Source organism: Ursus arctos, unplaced genomic scaffold, assembly GCF_023065955.2.
Source record: "Ursus arctos isolate Adak ecotype North America unplaced genomic scaffold, UrsArc2.0 scaffold_18, whole genome shotgun sequence".
Classification (NCBI taxonomy): domain Eukaryota; kingdom Metazoa; phylum Chordata; class Mammalia; order Carnivora; family Ursidae; genus Ursus; species Ursus arctos.
The window spans coordinates 47,030,499-47,047,880 of NW_026622852.1; the positions used below are offsets into that span (position 1 = coordinate 47,030,499).

Below are 17,382 nucleotides of genomic sequence, written 5' to 3' on the forward strand. Positions count from 1 at the left end.
ATTAATAAAGGTTATTTTTCCACCACAAGAATGTACCACACATGCGCTTGGAGGTGCTGGGCAGTTAGGATAAAGGGAAAGGCACATTTCGCAGGGATGTGGTAGACACTGTGTTTGTCCTACGGCAGGCAAGGCGCACAAAGGCCCCACAAAGGAGGAACGGCTGAGAAGCCCTACGTTCCGCTGACAGAGAAAAGGCTCTTGTCTTGGCTTTAGAGGAGATGGAGTCATGTTGGAGAAACAAGAATCACACACAGGAGAATAAGAAAAGAACACGAAACCAATGCTGGACCAGAAGTTAGGGGCTCGTGTTCGAATCCCAGCTTTGATCACCTGCTAAAGCAGTGTGCATCATGGCCCTTCCCTTCTCCAGGCCTAAATCCCCCACTCTCTAAACTGAGGTCTTCTTTAAGCTTTGCCCAGCTCCCAGGAGAATGATGGCATGCACACGGATGTAAGAGTGTTTTATCAACTATAAAGTGCTGGGGCCCCTGGGTGCCTCAGTCGGTTCAGTGTCTGACTCTTGATTTCAGCTCAGGTCACGATCTCAGGGTTGTGAGATTGAGCCCCGCGTCAGGCTCCGAGCTGGGCGTGGAACCTGCTTGAGATTCTCTCTCTCCCTCTCTCTCTGGTCTTCCCCTCCCCTCCAAAAAAAGATAAAAATAAATAAATAAAGACAGACAATCAAGTGCTGCGCACGTATGGGAGTGTGACTCTGTGCCAGAGAAGCTTGTGAGGACAGTGAAATGCGGGCTCCAGGCAGCCCTGTGCGAGTCACCACGAGCCTCCATGTCAGGCAAGGACCAGGGAAGGCATCTGGACGGGGAGGGGACAGGTGGCACAAGTGGTCAGCCGTGGTAACGCTAGAACATCTTTAGCATCTGTGAGCTGTGTGTGGGATAAAGAGCTGGCGGAGAGAAAGCCGCAGCAGTCAAGTCGCTGTGAACATTCTTAAAAACAGAGCTCATGATCTTTAGCCCTAATCTAGGAGTCATCCGTGACATCCCCCTTCCCATCCATGATCAAGCCCTGTTGATTCTGCTCACCAAATGTCTTTCTAACCCACCCTTCCATCTCCATCACTAGTCTCTCACCTAAACTCCTAGACTAGCCTCCTAACTGGTCTCCCCGCCTCCCTTTGTGCTCTGTCGACAATCACTTCCCACTCAGCATCCACAGGGACCTCTACAAAACTAGACTCCGATGGTCCGCTGCTCAAAACCCATGCCTGCTTTCCATTTATCTTGGGATGATCTCTGCTGTGGCCTCAAGACCCTCCAGGACAAGAGGGAGATGCCCCAGACTCCCCACATTTCCCCAGACCTGCATGCGCACCAGTTAATTCCTGCGGGCTCCCCAGGTCTCACCTGAGCGCCACGTCCTCAGGGCCCCTTCCTCACCACACATCTCTACTCGCAGGTCTGCTCCTGCTCGATCAGCACTCACCGCTCTTATCTTTCTCACGGCTCTTCTCCCGCTTTGTAGCCATAGGTTTATCATTCCAAGTATTCTATCGCCATCGCCCCTTCTAGAACACAAGCCCCATGTGTCTGCCTGGATGACCACTGCATCCCCAGGAACCTAGTCCAGTGCAGCAGTCCATGGCACAATTACATGCTAAGTGTTTACGAATGAATGGATAACCAATCGAGTCACGAACTGTATTCTCTAAACTGGCCTTATTGTGCAATAAATATTTAAATTAATTCTGTGATTAGCTAAAATAATAGTTTTCAAATGCATTTTAAACATCTCCTTGAAACAAAATATGACAAGAAACCGCAATGCACCGACCAGACACAGAAACGAGTTCCTCTGAATAAAGCCCTCCCCTCTACCCCCCAGCCTCACTCACTACAGGAGCCCCTCAGGACCCCTGTGAGCCCCTAGGGCTTTCACAGCGATGAAAACGAATGAGCTACCACTAGAATTGGGGACATGGATGGACCGCGCAAACACAGCACTGAGGAAAGGAGGCCAGACACAAAAGGATGCGTGCGTAGTGTCCGAGTCCATGCCCACAAAGTTCAGAAATGGGCAGAACCAGGCAACGCTGCTATCGGTGGTCGGCACAGGGGTTATCTTGGTGGAGACGGCTAAGTTCTGGGAGCACAAAGGGGACTCCTGAGGGCACTGGTGATGTTCTGGTTTCTGATCTGGGCTGTGGCCCCACGAGCTGTGTTTGCTTAGTGAAAAGTCGTCACGCTGTCCCCTTAAGATGGGATCGCTTTCCCCGTTAAGTATATTACACTTCAAGTTTGTTGAGAAACAATTAAATAAAAATGAACACCTCCTTGGCATCCTCAGGGCCCAGCGGGAGCCAACTGGCTTAGAAAGCACAAGGCTGAGTTTTACTGCCCCACCCAGCCTCCACTACCGGGACCGCAGGTGCCCTGCGAGCTTGTGACAGGATGACAGGTACTCACGAGGCTTTGATGAGCAGCTGCTCTCTCTCCTGGAGCTCCCGCTTCAGACTCTCTACTTCCACCTTGAGTTCGATGTTCTTCCAGTCAAGATCAGGAAAGAAAAGAAACAATGTAAAACACAGAACACACGAACGTCTGGTCTGCGGCAGGGAAACAACTTTCAGCACAGACTAACTTACACGATGCTTATAATAGGCAGATGCTAGATTCAAAACCTCATTAGCCTCGGGGCACAAGGAGAAGGGAATTATTAAACACTGGTGGTCTCAAAAGAAAGCCCTGGATTTCTCAAGACTTGGAACAATTATGTAAATTTCCCAAGCATCTAACAGCCAGCGCATTCAAACATCGAGGCATAAATGTCATACAAGTGAGGCTGATTTAAAAATTGTTTGCCCTCCGCCAAGCAAATTTACAAGCAATTCTGCAGTTTGCTTTTGCCATTCCGAGGCAATTACTTCTGGTTGTTTACAATCATGCATGTGGTGGCTGTAGCAGTGGGAACGTGTTACAGCTTCAAAAAACACACACACACACACAAAAAAAACCACACAACAAGTGGATGGGTAAGTGGGAGGCCACATCACTGCCCGTCTCGTTTCAGTGGAAAATCTCAGGGCTCTTACAAAAGAGCCACAACTGCTGGGGGCAAGCTGTCTGTAAGGGACACCATGGTGTGCTCCACCCAGCCACCCTCCTCTCAGCCGATCGGAATGAAGGCAGTCACACATGGCCTTGGGCTGCTAACTCACGTGAGAACCCAAAGACAGAATCTCCAGCAAACGGACTGCAATGTGAGATGGTGGGGCAGTGATGGGCTTCCCAAACTGGTCCACAAGTGTAACCCAGACAGAATATTCAATGAACTCAAGTAGGAGACTGCGGTCTGAGTGTGTCGTTTGCACGGGACTGCTATAAACCCAGAATTTCTCTGAAATCTTACTCCTGCTTTCATAATTCACGCCAGTTTTACATTCTACTCCATAATACATGTGTACCATTTTAAATAAAAATCCCATTTCCAGTAAAATTTACAATCTGGGGGGATACGCCTTCCACCTTTCGGCCAAGCAGCCCTGGGACGAATGAGGACCCCAGAATGAAAAGTCAGCCAGAATGAAAACCAATCCGTTCACGAGGACAAGGGTTCAAATTCTGCCTCCTCTCTTTACCAGGAGGAAACTGTCGTAAGTCAGCGGCTGCTCATGTGTTCCTTCTGCCACGTCACAGATACACAGCAATCACACGTGGGGCTCAGCCCTGGGGACACCGTAGTAAACAAGGCAGACCCAGGCCCTGGTTTCACGCTAGCATCAAACACGAAACTGGGAGCACCAGCCTGTAGTCATCCTTGGAAGCACAAGTCCAGGAAGGAAGAAAGCAGAGTTTCTCCTCTCGGGCCACTCAAACATCAGATGAACAACACAAGCGCACCTGACATAAGGGATGTGAAGAGCAAATGAGCTAACAGACGAGAAGAGCCTAGCAGACAGGGCTCAACACTTTCGTCACCGTCAACAACAGGAACGAAACAAGTCATCTGTGAGGCCAAACTCTTTCTAAAAGAAGTTGATCTTTGCATAAAGGACACTGCAGGCCAGTGCATCGGTCTTTAACTGGTTTTGTGAAAACCCTTCAAACAAAGGATTCCTTCTCTGCTCTAGGAAGGGCAGAGAGTTTCTGTGTGGGAACTGACACCAGATAGTCTAAACCACTTTCTGACGAAGTAACTGGCACCCTAACCCAGGAATCTAAAAGGATGGAGGGCTCATGTGTCCACTAGGCTGTTTTTCTCAAGCCCAGTCCCTCCAGTTATAAACTTATACATGCGATAATTAGTTTCCAAACCAAAAATCAAGACACAAGAGAGCTGAAAATGGAATATCATTATAAAAAAGAACGAAGAAGGTCTTAAACCACTATTAAGGAAAGATATCCAGGATATTGTTAGAGAAAAATGCAGAACAGAACGTGCCTGCATTTATGTAAAAAGGGGGTTTATACAAACACACACACACACACACACACACACACACTTGCTTGTATATACATAAAACTCCTCTGCATAAATGATTAATAGTATCGGTTAGATCTGGGGAACTAGGAGGCAGCGTGGATGAAAGTCTTGTGTGTGTTCCCTTGATGCTTTTTGAATTTTGAGCCATGTACTTATCCAAAACCTTGAAATAAAAGTACAATTAAATCAAGTCATCTAATCAGACTGTATAAAAAGAAAAAAAGCTAAACAGCATAGGACGATGAGGTCAGCAGGCCTGCATTCAAAATCCACCTCTCAGAGCAGCTATGTGACATCAAGCAAGTTACTGATCTTCCCTGAACTTCAGTGTCCTCTTCGTAAGATGAGGATAATCTCCACTGCACAGGGCTGTCCTGACAATTAAAATAAGATGATGAATGTACAAATGCCCAGCACAGTGCCTGACACACAGCAAGACGTTAACACGCTTTGGCTCCTGATTGCCCTAGAAGTATGTAACCGTACATACATATAAAATATTTTAGGCTATTGGTTTTTCCTCCAAACTGTGATTGCACCTTTACTCCCTTCTAGAAAGGGGGACATTGTCATTGTCTTTCCACCCCCACACTAAAGGAAAAAAAAAAAAAACTGTCTTAAGGGACAAGGGGGCTTTTCAATTCCTGAAAAGGCTCAGAAGTACAATAAAATCCCTCTTCAAGACAAATCCATTTAAGTTCATCTGCTGAGACTCAAGGAGAGGTCCTTTTCTCCCTTCAAAAGTTTCCACTGGTGCAAACTTCAGAACAGAAAAGATGGAATAATTCCCAGGCCAAGGGCTAATCTCCTGGAGAAAACCAAAAACTGGGCACAGAAATATGGTTCATATTCAAGTCTTTTCAAGAAAGCCAACTTCTGTTTTCCACTTTCAGGCAGAGCCCCCCAGGTCAAGACTTCAGATGGGAACAGACGTTTTTCTGACAGTTACAAACAAGCACACAAGGAATCCAGAAGAGTCACAGCACGGAAAACTGACATCCTAACTCCGCACTGCCAAGGGAAGCTCGGTAAGACAATGATGACAATTGTCAAGCGCAGACTGTGTGCTGGGGCTCTTCATCGGTCATCTCATTTTAATCCACACAAACAATTCTGTGACAGAGGGATTATCACTTCCCTCTGCAGGCAAGCCCAGAGCGCTGAGGGGACCTGCCTACGGTCACACGACCTAGTTGGTAACAGTAGTTACATGGAATCCGCAATTCCAAAGACATCCCACCACTTCACTGCTTTTGTCTAAATTATAAAGAATTAAGAAAAGGCAATGGAAATAAAGACAGTAAATCAGAATTCGGATTTTAAAACGAGAGAAAAGATTCCCTTAAAATTAATCTTGTATCTCTTTCCTTAATATTAAGGTCACCCTATTGTCTTTATGTTGCCCATAATCAATTCAAATTAAATGAAACAGCTCTGTCTATTCAGGCTAACTCTGAGAACAAATATTAATCAAATTTCTGCTGGGAAGGACTATGAGCAAAGACAGCGGGGGTGGCAGTGACAAGTGGGACCTCACAGTTTTATAGACGTGTTCGGTGGGGCCATCAAATTCCTGTTGCATTCTTTCCTCCAGGAAATAGATGCGGAGCTTTAGATTAAAGTTTTCTTTCTTCAATTCAGTGATTTGCTGGAAAATAAGCACAGAAGGGTTATCGAAAGCAAGGCCTAAAGCGTGGTACCTACATTAATCCCCATAGCTCCTACGGCTACGAATGGACTGAAATGTTAAATACTACAGAAAACTTCCATCTGCTGCAATTGTACCAACCCAAGATTAAGTGGTTCTCAGTAGCCAAATTTAAGACAAGCTGAGCACCGCAATGATACTGACTGAGGAAAGAACTGATGTCTCCACACTGATAATAAGTAAGGAAAGAAAGAAAATGGAAGGAAAGTAAGAGGCAAATCTCTTCTTTACAAAAGACATCCAGTTAATAAATGAAGAAGAATAAAAAGAGCAGAAAACCACCATTATACAACCACTAAGGTAATAACTGATTCGGGTAGGAATCGGCAGTGCTAAAAGCATTAGATAAAAGATCACTGGAGAACATGATATTCACCCAGCTTCAAGATATGACCCCACAGATGGCTTATTAATTACAAAAGGAAAAGCTACCATTACTATTTATTTATTTATTTTAAAATGTACTTATTTGAGGGGCGCCTGGGTGTCTCAGTCATTAAGCGTCTGCCTTCGGCTCAGGGTGTGATCCCAGAGTCCTGGGATCGAGCCCCACATCAGGCTCCTCCGCTATGAGCCTGCTTCTTCCCCTCCCACTCCCCCTGCTGTGTTCCCTCTCTCACTGGCTGTTTCTCTGTCAAATAAATAAATAAAATCTTTTAAAAAAATAAAAAAATAAATAAAATGTACTTATTTGAGAGAGAGAGAGCATGCACATGCATGAGGACAGGGAGGAGGGAAAGCGAGAGAGAGAATCTCAAGCAGACTCCCTGCTGAGCACAGAGCCTGACACTGGGCTCAATCCCATGACCCCGAGATCATGACCTAAGCCGAAATCAAGAGTCGGATGCTTAACAGACTGAGCCACCCAGGCGCCCGAGCCACCCAGGCGCCCTGGTACCACCACAATTTAGAAATCCGGTAGACACCACCTAAATCAAGGGACTATATCAACTATCACCAGTGGTGGGACAAACTGACATGCCGTGCCTCCCGAAATAAATCACTGAAAGCAAACGACTTCATTTAAAATGTTCCTGCCCACAACTTCTAGCCTGTACCTGATCAAGGAGTCCACCAGACAAATCCAAATAAAAGGAAATTGCAAAATAACAGGACTGAACTCTTCAAAAATCTTAACAACAATCTTAAGGCAAAAATGGTTTGGGAACTCTTCTTAATAAATGGAAGTAACAGAGGCATGCTTACTAAGTGTGATGAAAACATACAATAAATCCTGAATTTTAAAAAAAAAAGTCCCATGAGGATAAGTGGGGGAATCTAAATAACAACTTGGTATTAAGTAACAGTATTATGAATTTGCAAGAGAATGTCCTAAGTAAGAGACACATGCTACGCACTTAAGGATGTTGTCATGATGTCTGCAATTAACTCTCTAATGAGTTGCGGAGGGACAGAAAAAATAGGAAATGTAGCAAAATATTAATTGATGAATCTAGATGTAGAATATATGATTCGTTGTTGGGCTATTTTGCAACTTTTCCATAGATTCGCTTTGCTTGTTCATGGATATGCCCATAGACATCATGGGTCATAAAACAAACCTTAACAGATTTAAAAGAACTGAAATCAAACCATGTTCTCTGACCATAATAAACTTAAGCTAGAAATCAATAACAGAAAGAAATTGGAAAATCTCCAAATACTTAGAAATTAACACATTTCTAAACAATCCAGGGGTCAGAGAGGAAGTCTCAAAGGAAATCAGAAGATATTTTGAATTAAGTGAAAATGCAAATATATAAAAATTTGTACGTTGCAGTTAAAGTGGTGATTGGGGGATATTTACACCATTAAATACGTTAGAAAACAAGAAAGTTTTCAAATCCACAATCTAAGCTTCTACCTTAAGAAGATATAAGAAGAGCAAAATAAACCCAAAGCAAGCAAAATGACAGATATACTAAACATAAAAGCAGAAAACAATAGAATGGAAAGCAGAAAAACAACAGAAAAAACCTATTTAAAAAGATGGTTCTTTCAAATGATTGATGAAATTGATACACTCTGGCAAGACTGGTAAAGAAAAAAAAAGAGAAGACATAAGTTACCAATATCAAAGAACAAAAGAGAGGTTATCACTACAGAGCCCACAGCAATTAAAGGGACAGTAAGAGAATAATGCATACAACTTTATGCACATAAACTGGACAACTTAGAGGAAATAACACAATTCCGTGAAAAGCACAAATTATCAAAATTCACCAAAGAAGCAATAGATAACCAGAATAGTCTTGTAACTATTTTTAATATTGAATTTGTAATTAAAACCCCTCCAGAAAAGACAATTCCGAAACAAGACGATTTCAGTAGCAATTTCTACCAAATATTTAAAGAAGAAATAACACCATTTCTACACAATCTCTTCCAGAAAACAGAAGGTAAGGGAACTTCCCCACTTCATTTTATGAGGGCAACATTACCCCAATACCAAAATCATACAAAAATATTACAAGAAAACTATAAACTAAGTCACTCGTGAATATAGATGGAAAATCCTCAACTAAATTTTAGCAAATTGAAAAAACAGATTAATACATCATGACTGGGATTTATCCCAGGAATGTAAGGCTAATTCCACATTCAAAAGTCAATCCATGTAATCCACCAGACTAAAAAACTAAGAAGAAAAAAATATAATCGTATCAACACATGCAAAAAAAGCATCTGACAAAACCCAACAGCCACTCAAGATAAATACTCAGCAAACTAGGAATTAAAGGAAACTTCCTTAATCTGCTAAAGGGTATCTACAAAGAACTCATACATTTACAAACAACATATCTAATTAAAGATGAAAAATGCTATTCCCCTAACACTGGGAATAAGGAAAGGATATCCACTCTCACAATTCCCATTCAACATTGCATTTGAAGTCATAGACAGTGCAATAAAGCAAGGGGAAAAGGAAAAAAGGAATACAGTTTGGAAAGGTAGAAATAAAACCCATCCTTATCTGAAGATAATATGATTATCTATGTAGAAGATCGCAAGGAATCTACAAAAAAGATCCCAGAATTCATGAGTTTAGCAAAGTCAATATGCAAATATCAAGCATATTTCGATAAACTAGCAACAATTGGAAACTGAAACTTTTTAAATACCATTTTACAATACCTCCAAAAAATGTAAACAATATATTCATTTATATATTTATATATATTATAAATATATATTTTATAAATATATATAAATATAAAACTAGTAAAACATTATGTATGCTCAAAACCACAAAATGCTGAAGAAAATCAGGAACCTAAATAAGTGAAGAGACTTACCAATTCATGGACCGAAAGATAATATAATAAAGATGTCAATTCTCTCCAAACTGATCTATAGATTTGACATAATCCCAATCAAAATGCCCAGAGGATTTCTTGTAGGAAGAAACAAGCTGATTATAAAATTTATATGGAACAGTAAAAGAGCTGGATGGGTGAAAACAACTTTGAAAAAGAATTCATTCAAGCAGATTACATAAATAGACCCATACAATTACAGCTAATTGATTTTTGACGAAGCTGCTCTTAACCTTAAAAATAAAACTGGCAGTTCTTCTGCCAGCAAAGATGGGTTTACTCAGGAATAGCAGAGAACTGCAATCCAAGACAAGCAAGCTATGGCAAAACCAAAGGCCAGTCAGAGAACAAAGGCAAGAAATGTTGTTTTACACAGGAAAGGGGGACGTCAGGAACGGCACTGGGGTAAACTGGGAGCTGGAAGTATGGTGGCTTCTCACTGGATGACAGTCTCCCATTGGATGGGCTGTTGCCAGGGGAATAAGAAACCTTCTTTCCATTCATATGCCTTCATTGAAAAAGTGTCTGTTCATATCTTTTGCCCATTTTTTTATTTGATTATTTGTTTTTTGGGTTTTGAGAAGTTCTTTATAGATCTTGCATACCAGCCCTTTATCTGATGTACTGTATGGTGACTAACATATAATAAAAATAAATGGGAAAAAAAAAAAGATACCTCCTGCTGGGATAGTAAAGTACTATCTAGGAGCAAGGACCCTCTCCTCCTGCCGGCTCTGAGACTGACAAGTGACAGGGCTGAAAGCTCCCTCTGCTGGCCTCCAACTCCATTCTAAACAAGGTTTTCCTTTTATTAATTTTCACAGTGCAAATACAATTCAATGGAGAAAGAATAGTCTTTTCATTTTCAACAAATGCCGTGGGAACGACTAGACATCTATCTACAAAATAATAAACCTGATCTAATGATTAGACATCTATTTACAAAACAATGAGCCTCAACCTACATACCTTAAACAAGAGTTAACACAAATTAGATCACAGATCTAAATGTAAAATATAAAATTACCTAACTTTTAGAAGAACAGACAGGGGGAAATCCTGGGGACCTAGAGCTAGGCAGAGTTCTCACCTATAACCCCAAAGCCATGATCCATTTAAAAAATTTTTTTTGATCAATAAACTGGGCTTCGTCAGAATTTAAAATATTTGCTTTGAAAAATAATGTTAAGAAAATGATTAGACAAGCTATCTACTGGGAGAAAATATATGCAAATCACAAATCCAACATAGGAACTGTATCTAGAATACATAAAGAACTCCCAAAATGTAATTATAAGAAAACCATCCAATTAAAAAAAAAATAGGCCAAAATTTTTCAAAGGAACTTCACAGAAGAATATAGATGACAAATAATCACAAGGAAAGATTTTCAACATCTTAAGTCATTAGGAAAACAGAAATTAAAACTGCAACGAGTTTTAGTACCTACTGGAATGGCTAAAAAAATTCGTTTGAATTGAGAATATCAAATGCTGATGAGGATGTGGAGCAAATGGAATCCTCATAGTCTGGTGACGGGAATGCAAAATGGCACAACCACTCTGCATAACAGCCTGGCAGTTTCTTAACCCCAAAAAAAAAAAAACCTCCACTTACCATATGACTCAGCAATTCCAGTCCTGGGTATTTACCCTAGAGGAATGAAAACCTACATTCACCCAAAAACCTGTACACGAATGTTTACTACAGCTTAAATAAGAACCACCAAAATCTGGAAAGAACCCAAATGTTCTTCAAAGGGCGAATATATAAAGTGTACATCTATATGACGGACTAATACTCGATAACTATGACACACACAACAGCATGAATGAACTTCCAAGACCTTACGGTAAGGGAAAGAAGTCAGCCTCAAAAGATTACATTACTGTGTGATGCCATTTATAAGACATCTGGAAAAAACAAAATTATAGGGACTGAGACCAGAGCATTAGTTGCCAGAGGTTTGGGGTGAAGAGAGGGTTTGACCACAAAGAGACAACACATGGGAATTTTTTGGCATTATGGAATGTTCTGTATTCTAACTGTGGTGATGGTTACATGAGCCTAGAACTATACACACATATACGAAAAAAAATTAATATATAAATTATATTTATATAATTTATAGTTATGTTATATATTATAAATATATATTACATATTTATATATAATAAAATAAAAGTTTAAATATATTTTATTAATATAGATATAGATTATGACATCTTACAAGGGAGTACACATTTGTCACAACTAATCCAACACTTAAAACTGGTGAATTTTGTTCATCTTAATTATATCTCAATAAAGTTGATTTAAAAAGAACTAAAGTGGAATATAGTAAAATAGGTGATAGCTGTACTTGAATGTTAATACAGCCCCACGGTGGGGGGTGGGGGGGAGTGGTGTTCCATCATTTTAAAAAATAATTGGTAAGAGCATATAATACTTTCCAATGAACATATTTTTAGGACTGGATAAAAGAAAACGCTAAGCAGACTCTGCATCAAACTGTCTGTCCTTGGCCCTCTTGTTAATACTTAAGTTCTCAGTTTTGTCGCTAACAAGAACAGCACAAGAAACAATCGTTAAGTTCATTAAGGCCTCCCTTTAAGTGTTCTAAGGAAACAGCACATAAAACATTCATTCAAACAAAAAAGTCTACTCCACCAGATGCTTCCTATAAAGAGCAACCTTATTCTATTACTCAGCTACCAATAAAATATTTATGGAGGTTGCTTAGAATACGTGCACTGTACCCACCACTACAATTCTGAACAACACTTGAAAGAATATTTGTCCTATTTATAGGTAAAGGAGTTTTAAACAAAACAAGAGAAAGGTAAATCAGCCTTGACAAGGTTAATACCAACTCCAGACAGGCCCAAGTGAACACAATGAAACACAGGCACCATCTTTCCCACAACAACACCAGCCCCATTCTCCGCTTAATACCACTTCCCTCGTAAGGTTTTCTCTGACTAGCCCCATCACTGGACTGGAGACCCTTCTAAATGTTTCCACAGACCCTCTGCTTTCTTTACAATAGCAAATTCTCACACCGCACTGTACCAGCGGGTACCCTGCTTTTCTAACCAAGCCATCTCCAGGAGATTGGGAGCCACGCTTACCTTGTACATTCTGGTCTGACACGTAAGAGACAGCCACTAAATACTCAATGGCTGCCTGGTAGGCTGGATGGACACACAAGAATTTCTTGGGGCACCTGCGTGGCTTGGTCAGTTGAGGGTCCAACTCTTGGTTTTGGCTCAGGTCATGATCTGGGCATTGTGGGATCGAGCCCCATGTCGGGCTCCATGCTCAGTGGGGAGTCTGCTTAAGATTCTCTCTCTCTCTCCCTCTCCATCTGCCCTCCCCCCACTCACTTGCGCTCACTCTCTCTCTCTCAAGAAAAAGAATTTCTTGAAGGCAATGTGATGCAAGGAGAGTCCCAGGGGCTTTAGATTCAGATCTGGTTCCCATCACATCACTGATTTTTGACCATCACTCTAAGAATTGAACTCCCTGCCATGGGCACAGACAGTTGTCTGATCTGGCCCCCGCCCTCCTCTCCAGCTTCATTATCATCCTGTCCCTCACACACCATGTTCCCACCTCACTGGCCTCCTTTCTGGTCCTCAAATACACCAAGCCCGTCTGCCGGGGGCACTGGTGGCTGCTTCGGTCCCATGCTCTCCATCTCAGCTCAGAGGCTCGTTCTCACTACCCAACTGAAAGGGGCCCCCATCTCTGGGACCTCCACCAAGTCACTCCTGAACACATAACTCTTAATTTTCTTGCTAGAACTTTTCACAATCTGTACTCCTTTGTAGACATATTATTATTTATTATCACACTGATGATATGACTACATTCCACTTCTGGAGGACAGGGACACTATCTATCTGTTCATGGCTGTTTCCCTTGAGGTGTTAGCACGGTACCCGGAACACAGTGGATGCTCCATCAGCACCTGTTAGCTGAGTGAACAGACGGATGAATGAATACAGTCCAGACCACCTACTAGGTGTAAGACCTTAGTCAAGTTCATTCTTCTGTGTGCCTCGATTCCTTTTTATAGATTAAAGGAATACATATCTCAGAGACTGATTATAGGATTAAAAGAAATTAGTTAGAATTTTTGGTATTGTGCCTAGCACAACATAAGAATTTAAAATATATTAATATTCTTCTCATTTGTATTTTTCCCTTTAAGAGAATCAGATTCAATAAGAAGGAAAAAAAAAAAAAAAACCTTGAGCTGGAAACACTGAAAATAACTTACCATATAGTAGGAACAAATACCCCCAAAATAAAACCCACCAAATACGACTTAGAAACTTAATGCTGAAACGTAAGCTACTACACGAGCTGTACTTTGCCCCATCCCGGCCCCTGGAGCCCCAGGACTGTTGTGGAACTGCGGTCATCTGAAATGGGAACAGTCCAACGTGATTACGGGAGGTGCTTTCCAAAGCTGGAGAAAGGCTACGGCTCAGCAGCAGGACAGACTCTGAAGGAGCTGCTGTCACTCTGGCTTCCTCCCACTCCCACTCCCTGTTAAAAGACTTGCCTGGCTTAGAGCTCCATCAGGAAGGGAAGAACAACAAAAACCAACAACATAAAAAAGAATCAGGGCAACTCCAACCAGGCCCCCCTCTACTGAAATCTAAGCAAGGCACCTAACTCTGGAGATCAGTTTCAGTGGCTTGTGAGAACCTGGGCCCCCGAAGCTGAAGCTCTCCCCACCAGATCATCTTTGGACTCAAGGCAGCAAGGGCGAAGAGCAAGGGCCCTGGGGTCACCGGAAATAGAACTCCCAGTGCCACCACTTGCGAGCCATGTGACCTTGGGGAAATTATTTAACATCTTTGAGCCACTGTTGGCTCATCTATAAAATAAGGATAAAAATCAGTTACCTCACAGGAATGTCATGACAATGACAGGAGTTACAGCACCTGGCAGGCAGGAAATAGAGTATAGCTTTCAAAGGAATCCATGTCTCACTCAAGCCCTCGACAAACAGATCTTCGGGCCATCATCAGTTGTTTTATGCTCTTTGAAAGTCCAAAAACTGTTAGACCACTCACCTAGACATCACAGAAACCATGACCTCCTGCTGCCCAAAGTTCACCTCTGCTCAACAGTGCTACACATGAGATCATTCTGCCAGCAGCAGCTAAGCGAGGTTCGTAAAATGAGGACATTTTGGAATCAATTTTGGATTCCAATACTCTCCCTCGTGTCCTCAAATCACGAAAACGGTTACTAGGCAAACATCTGTTTATTCACAAACAATACTGTAGCCATAGCAGAATTTAAAAACTGAGCCCCAAACAACACTTGGAATATAACTACATTACGAAACCAATCTTTTTATGTTCTTTTCAGCCTAGTGTTCTATCTTACATATTTTCCATGTTGTTGCAGAATTATGCATCGTGGTCAGGTGAGATGACTGCCCTAGGTCCCACTGAACTGGCTCACAGCCAACTATTTAGCCATTCCTATACCGAGCATTTATGGACTCGGTGGGTCTCGTGGAAAGCGGACAGGCTTTCCGATCAAAAAGACCAGATTTAACTTTGCCTTCTTTTAGTTTCTCAACACACCAAGCTCACGGGCAAGTCATCTGATCTCTCCAACCTCATCTGTGAAACAACGTCCTCAGGAACTTGTTGCAAGACAAAGAGATAACAAATGTAAAATATAATTCTCTTGTTCCCAATTTTTCACAATGGTACACAATGTGACAACAAACAGCTTTACACACAGAGCTTTTTCCTTCCACTGGGTTGTTTCCCCAGGACGAATTTCCCCAAAACAGATTACTGGGCTCAAGAGTAATACTATTTTTATGACTATCAAAATCTCTTTCCAAATGGCCTTCAAAAAGATTGTAAAAATTTATACTGCCCGGCCTGCCACCTGGCCAGGTTCTGGAGGGCACGAGCAGGACGTGCAGAGGTGTGAGAACATACAGCATTCAATCTGATAAGTAGGAGGCCAAGGACGAGCCAAAGCACTGATGAACCCTGCACTTAACAGAAATGACCAGAGAGCCCACCAGCCAGAAGCCAAACCTGAGTCCCAAGGCCCTTGGTGCTGGCAAGGCCCATCTGGAACACAGCCAGCACCACGGACAGCAGCCACAACCCCCACTCTGCCAGCTATAGACTGTCCTCAACCACGTCCACTGACCTGCCTCCCTCACGGTTCTTGGTCTTTTGCCTTGTTCCAATTACACCCCTTCTTCTCCCTTCTTAGCCTCACCTGGCTGTATTACTGCTTGCTCTCCTATAACCCTGGACCCCAGCATGCATGCCCCCACCCCGATTACAAGCTCCACCCCCCTTCAACTACGGGGTCTCAGCCACCATCTCAACGACAGCAGCCGGTCCCGTGTACTGAAGGCCTGCTGCGCCGAGCTGTCCCTGGCGTCCACCACTTCATCTGCATCGCAACCGCATGAGACAGAAATCCTTTTCCCGTGTCACAGACAAGGCAACCAAAACGTACAGATCTAGCTTCTTATACAAGGTCATACATTCATTTAGCCAACAAGCATTTATCAAGCGCCCACCATCCCATTAGGTTTCGTGCCGAGAACCAGGGATAGAGTAGAAGAGACAAACGTTAAGCAAGTACATAAATAAAACACATAATTACAAACACTTGTAAGATCCATAGTAGAAAAGGCCGGGTGCTGAGTGCCTGCTATCAGAGAGAATAATGGGGGTCTCCAGTGAGTTGGGGAAGGAGTTGGGGATGGCCTCTCTAACGAGGTCACATTAAAGCTGAGACATGAAGGTCGAGGGGCCTGCCATTCAAGGAGAGGGAGAAAGGGGATTCCAGGCAGAGGGAGGAGCACATGAGAAGGCCCTACCCATGTGGGTTAGTGAGAGCAGCCCATGCGGCCCGAGCACAGGGGGTGAGGGAGAGACGCATGTGCTGACCTCAGCACCGACGGACGAGCCCATCACACAGGGCAGGGTCTCACGGACCATGGTGAGAAGTTAAGGATTTCATTCCAAGGTCAAAGAAACTTCACAGATGGAGCAGAAGAATCTGGACACTGCTGGGGCCTAGCAATGTCCCTAGAACCGAGGGAGTTGGCTGTAATAAACCGAGTCCTCAGATTAGAGTGGACACACCAACATTTGTCTACCCACCATGTGCCAGGCATCCAGTCAGGTGCTTCCCAAACCCTCAGGACCACTCTGATTCCAAGACAGTACTGGCCCCACTTTACAGAGGGCTTCTGGAAGCAGCTTAACCAAGCTCGTAGGTCAGTTAGTGGCAGAGCAAGACCTAAAGCCCCATTCTGGTCACTCTCCAGTCCATGCCGTACCTGTAAACCATGGTGCTAGCTAAGCTTCCCGGGCAGCACCAGTGGGGCGGGGAGGGGCTCTTCTCTGGTAACAAGTAACTCACCACCGAGAGGTCACAGAACGAATCTAGCGATGCAAACCTCCTAGATTAAAACACTAAATTTGACCAACTGCCTCAGCTGAAACCAGGAATTGCCAACAAAAAGAACTAAGGGCCCGGATACAAGAACACTAGCACCTCAGGGCAGGTGGGTGTGAGACAAGAGCCACAGAACTTACCCAAAGGACCTAATCTCAGAACATGATGATACACGCACAAGATACTCATCAAAGCTTTGTAAGAGTGAACAATTAGAAATAACCTGGAATGTTCCACAGGAAGAGATTATGTAAACTATGTTTCAAGCCCTCCCTTTTAATACAAGTCTTTTTGAACTACTGGTCATTAAATAATTCTATCCACCATACTAACAGAGATGGAAAGCTACCCATGTCATTCTCTGTCCAGAGGTCACAGAAAAAGCCAGAATTAAACTCTTCTATGAACAGCTAAAGAAAGCTACATGAACTGATATGCTGAACC

The 17,382-nt window shown here is 42.8% G+C and overlaps 1 protein-coding gene across 10 annotated transcripts in view; it reads right to left on the reverse strand.

The window, feature by feature from the left end:
* Positions 1-17,382, reverse strand: part of CDK5RAP2 (CDK5 regulatory subunit associated protein 2) — a 161,664-nt gene that overhangs the window by 127,220 nt on the left and 17,062 nt on the right. For 7 of the 10 annotated variants that reach the window (XM_026513859.4, XM_048223047.2, XM_026513864.4 and 4 more), the window contains exons 4-5: positions 5,981-6,091; positions 2,427-2,503 (exon numbers count right to left, since the gene is read on the reverse strand). In XM_026513859.4, the coding sequence (XP_026369644.3) occupies positions 2,427-2,503; positions 5,981-6,091 (188 nt within the window). Of the gene's footprint in view, positions 1-2,426; positions 2,504-4,716; positions 4,818-5,980; positions 6,092-14,558; positions 15,730-17,382 lie in introns of those variants that run through there. The other 3 variants (XM_044389553.3, XM_057313724.1, XM_026513860.4) reach the window with 3 other exon arrangements.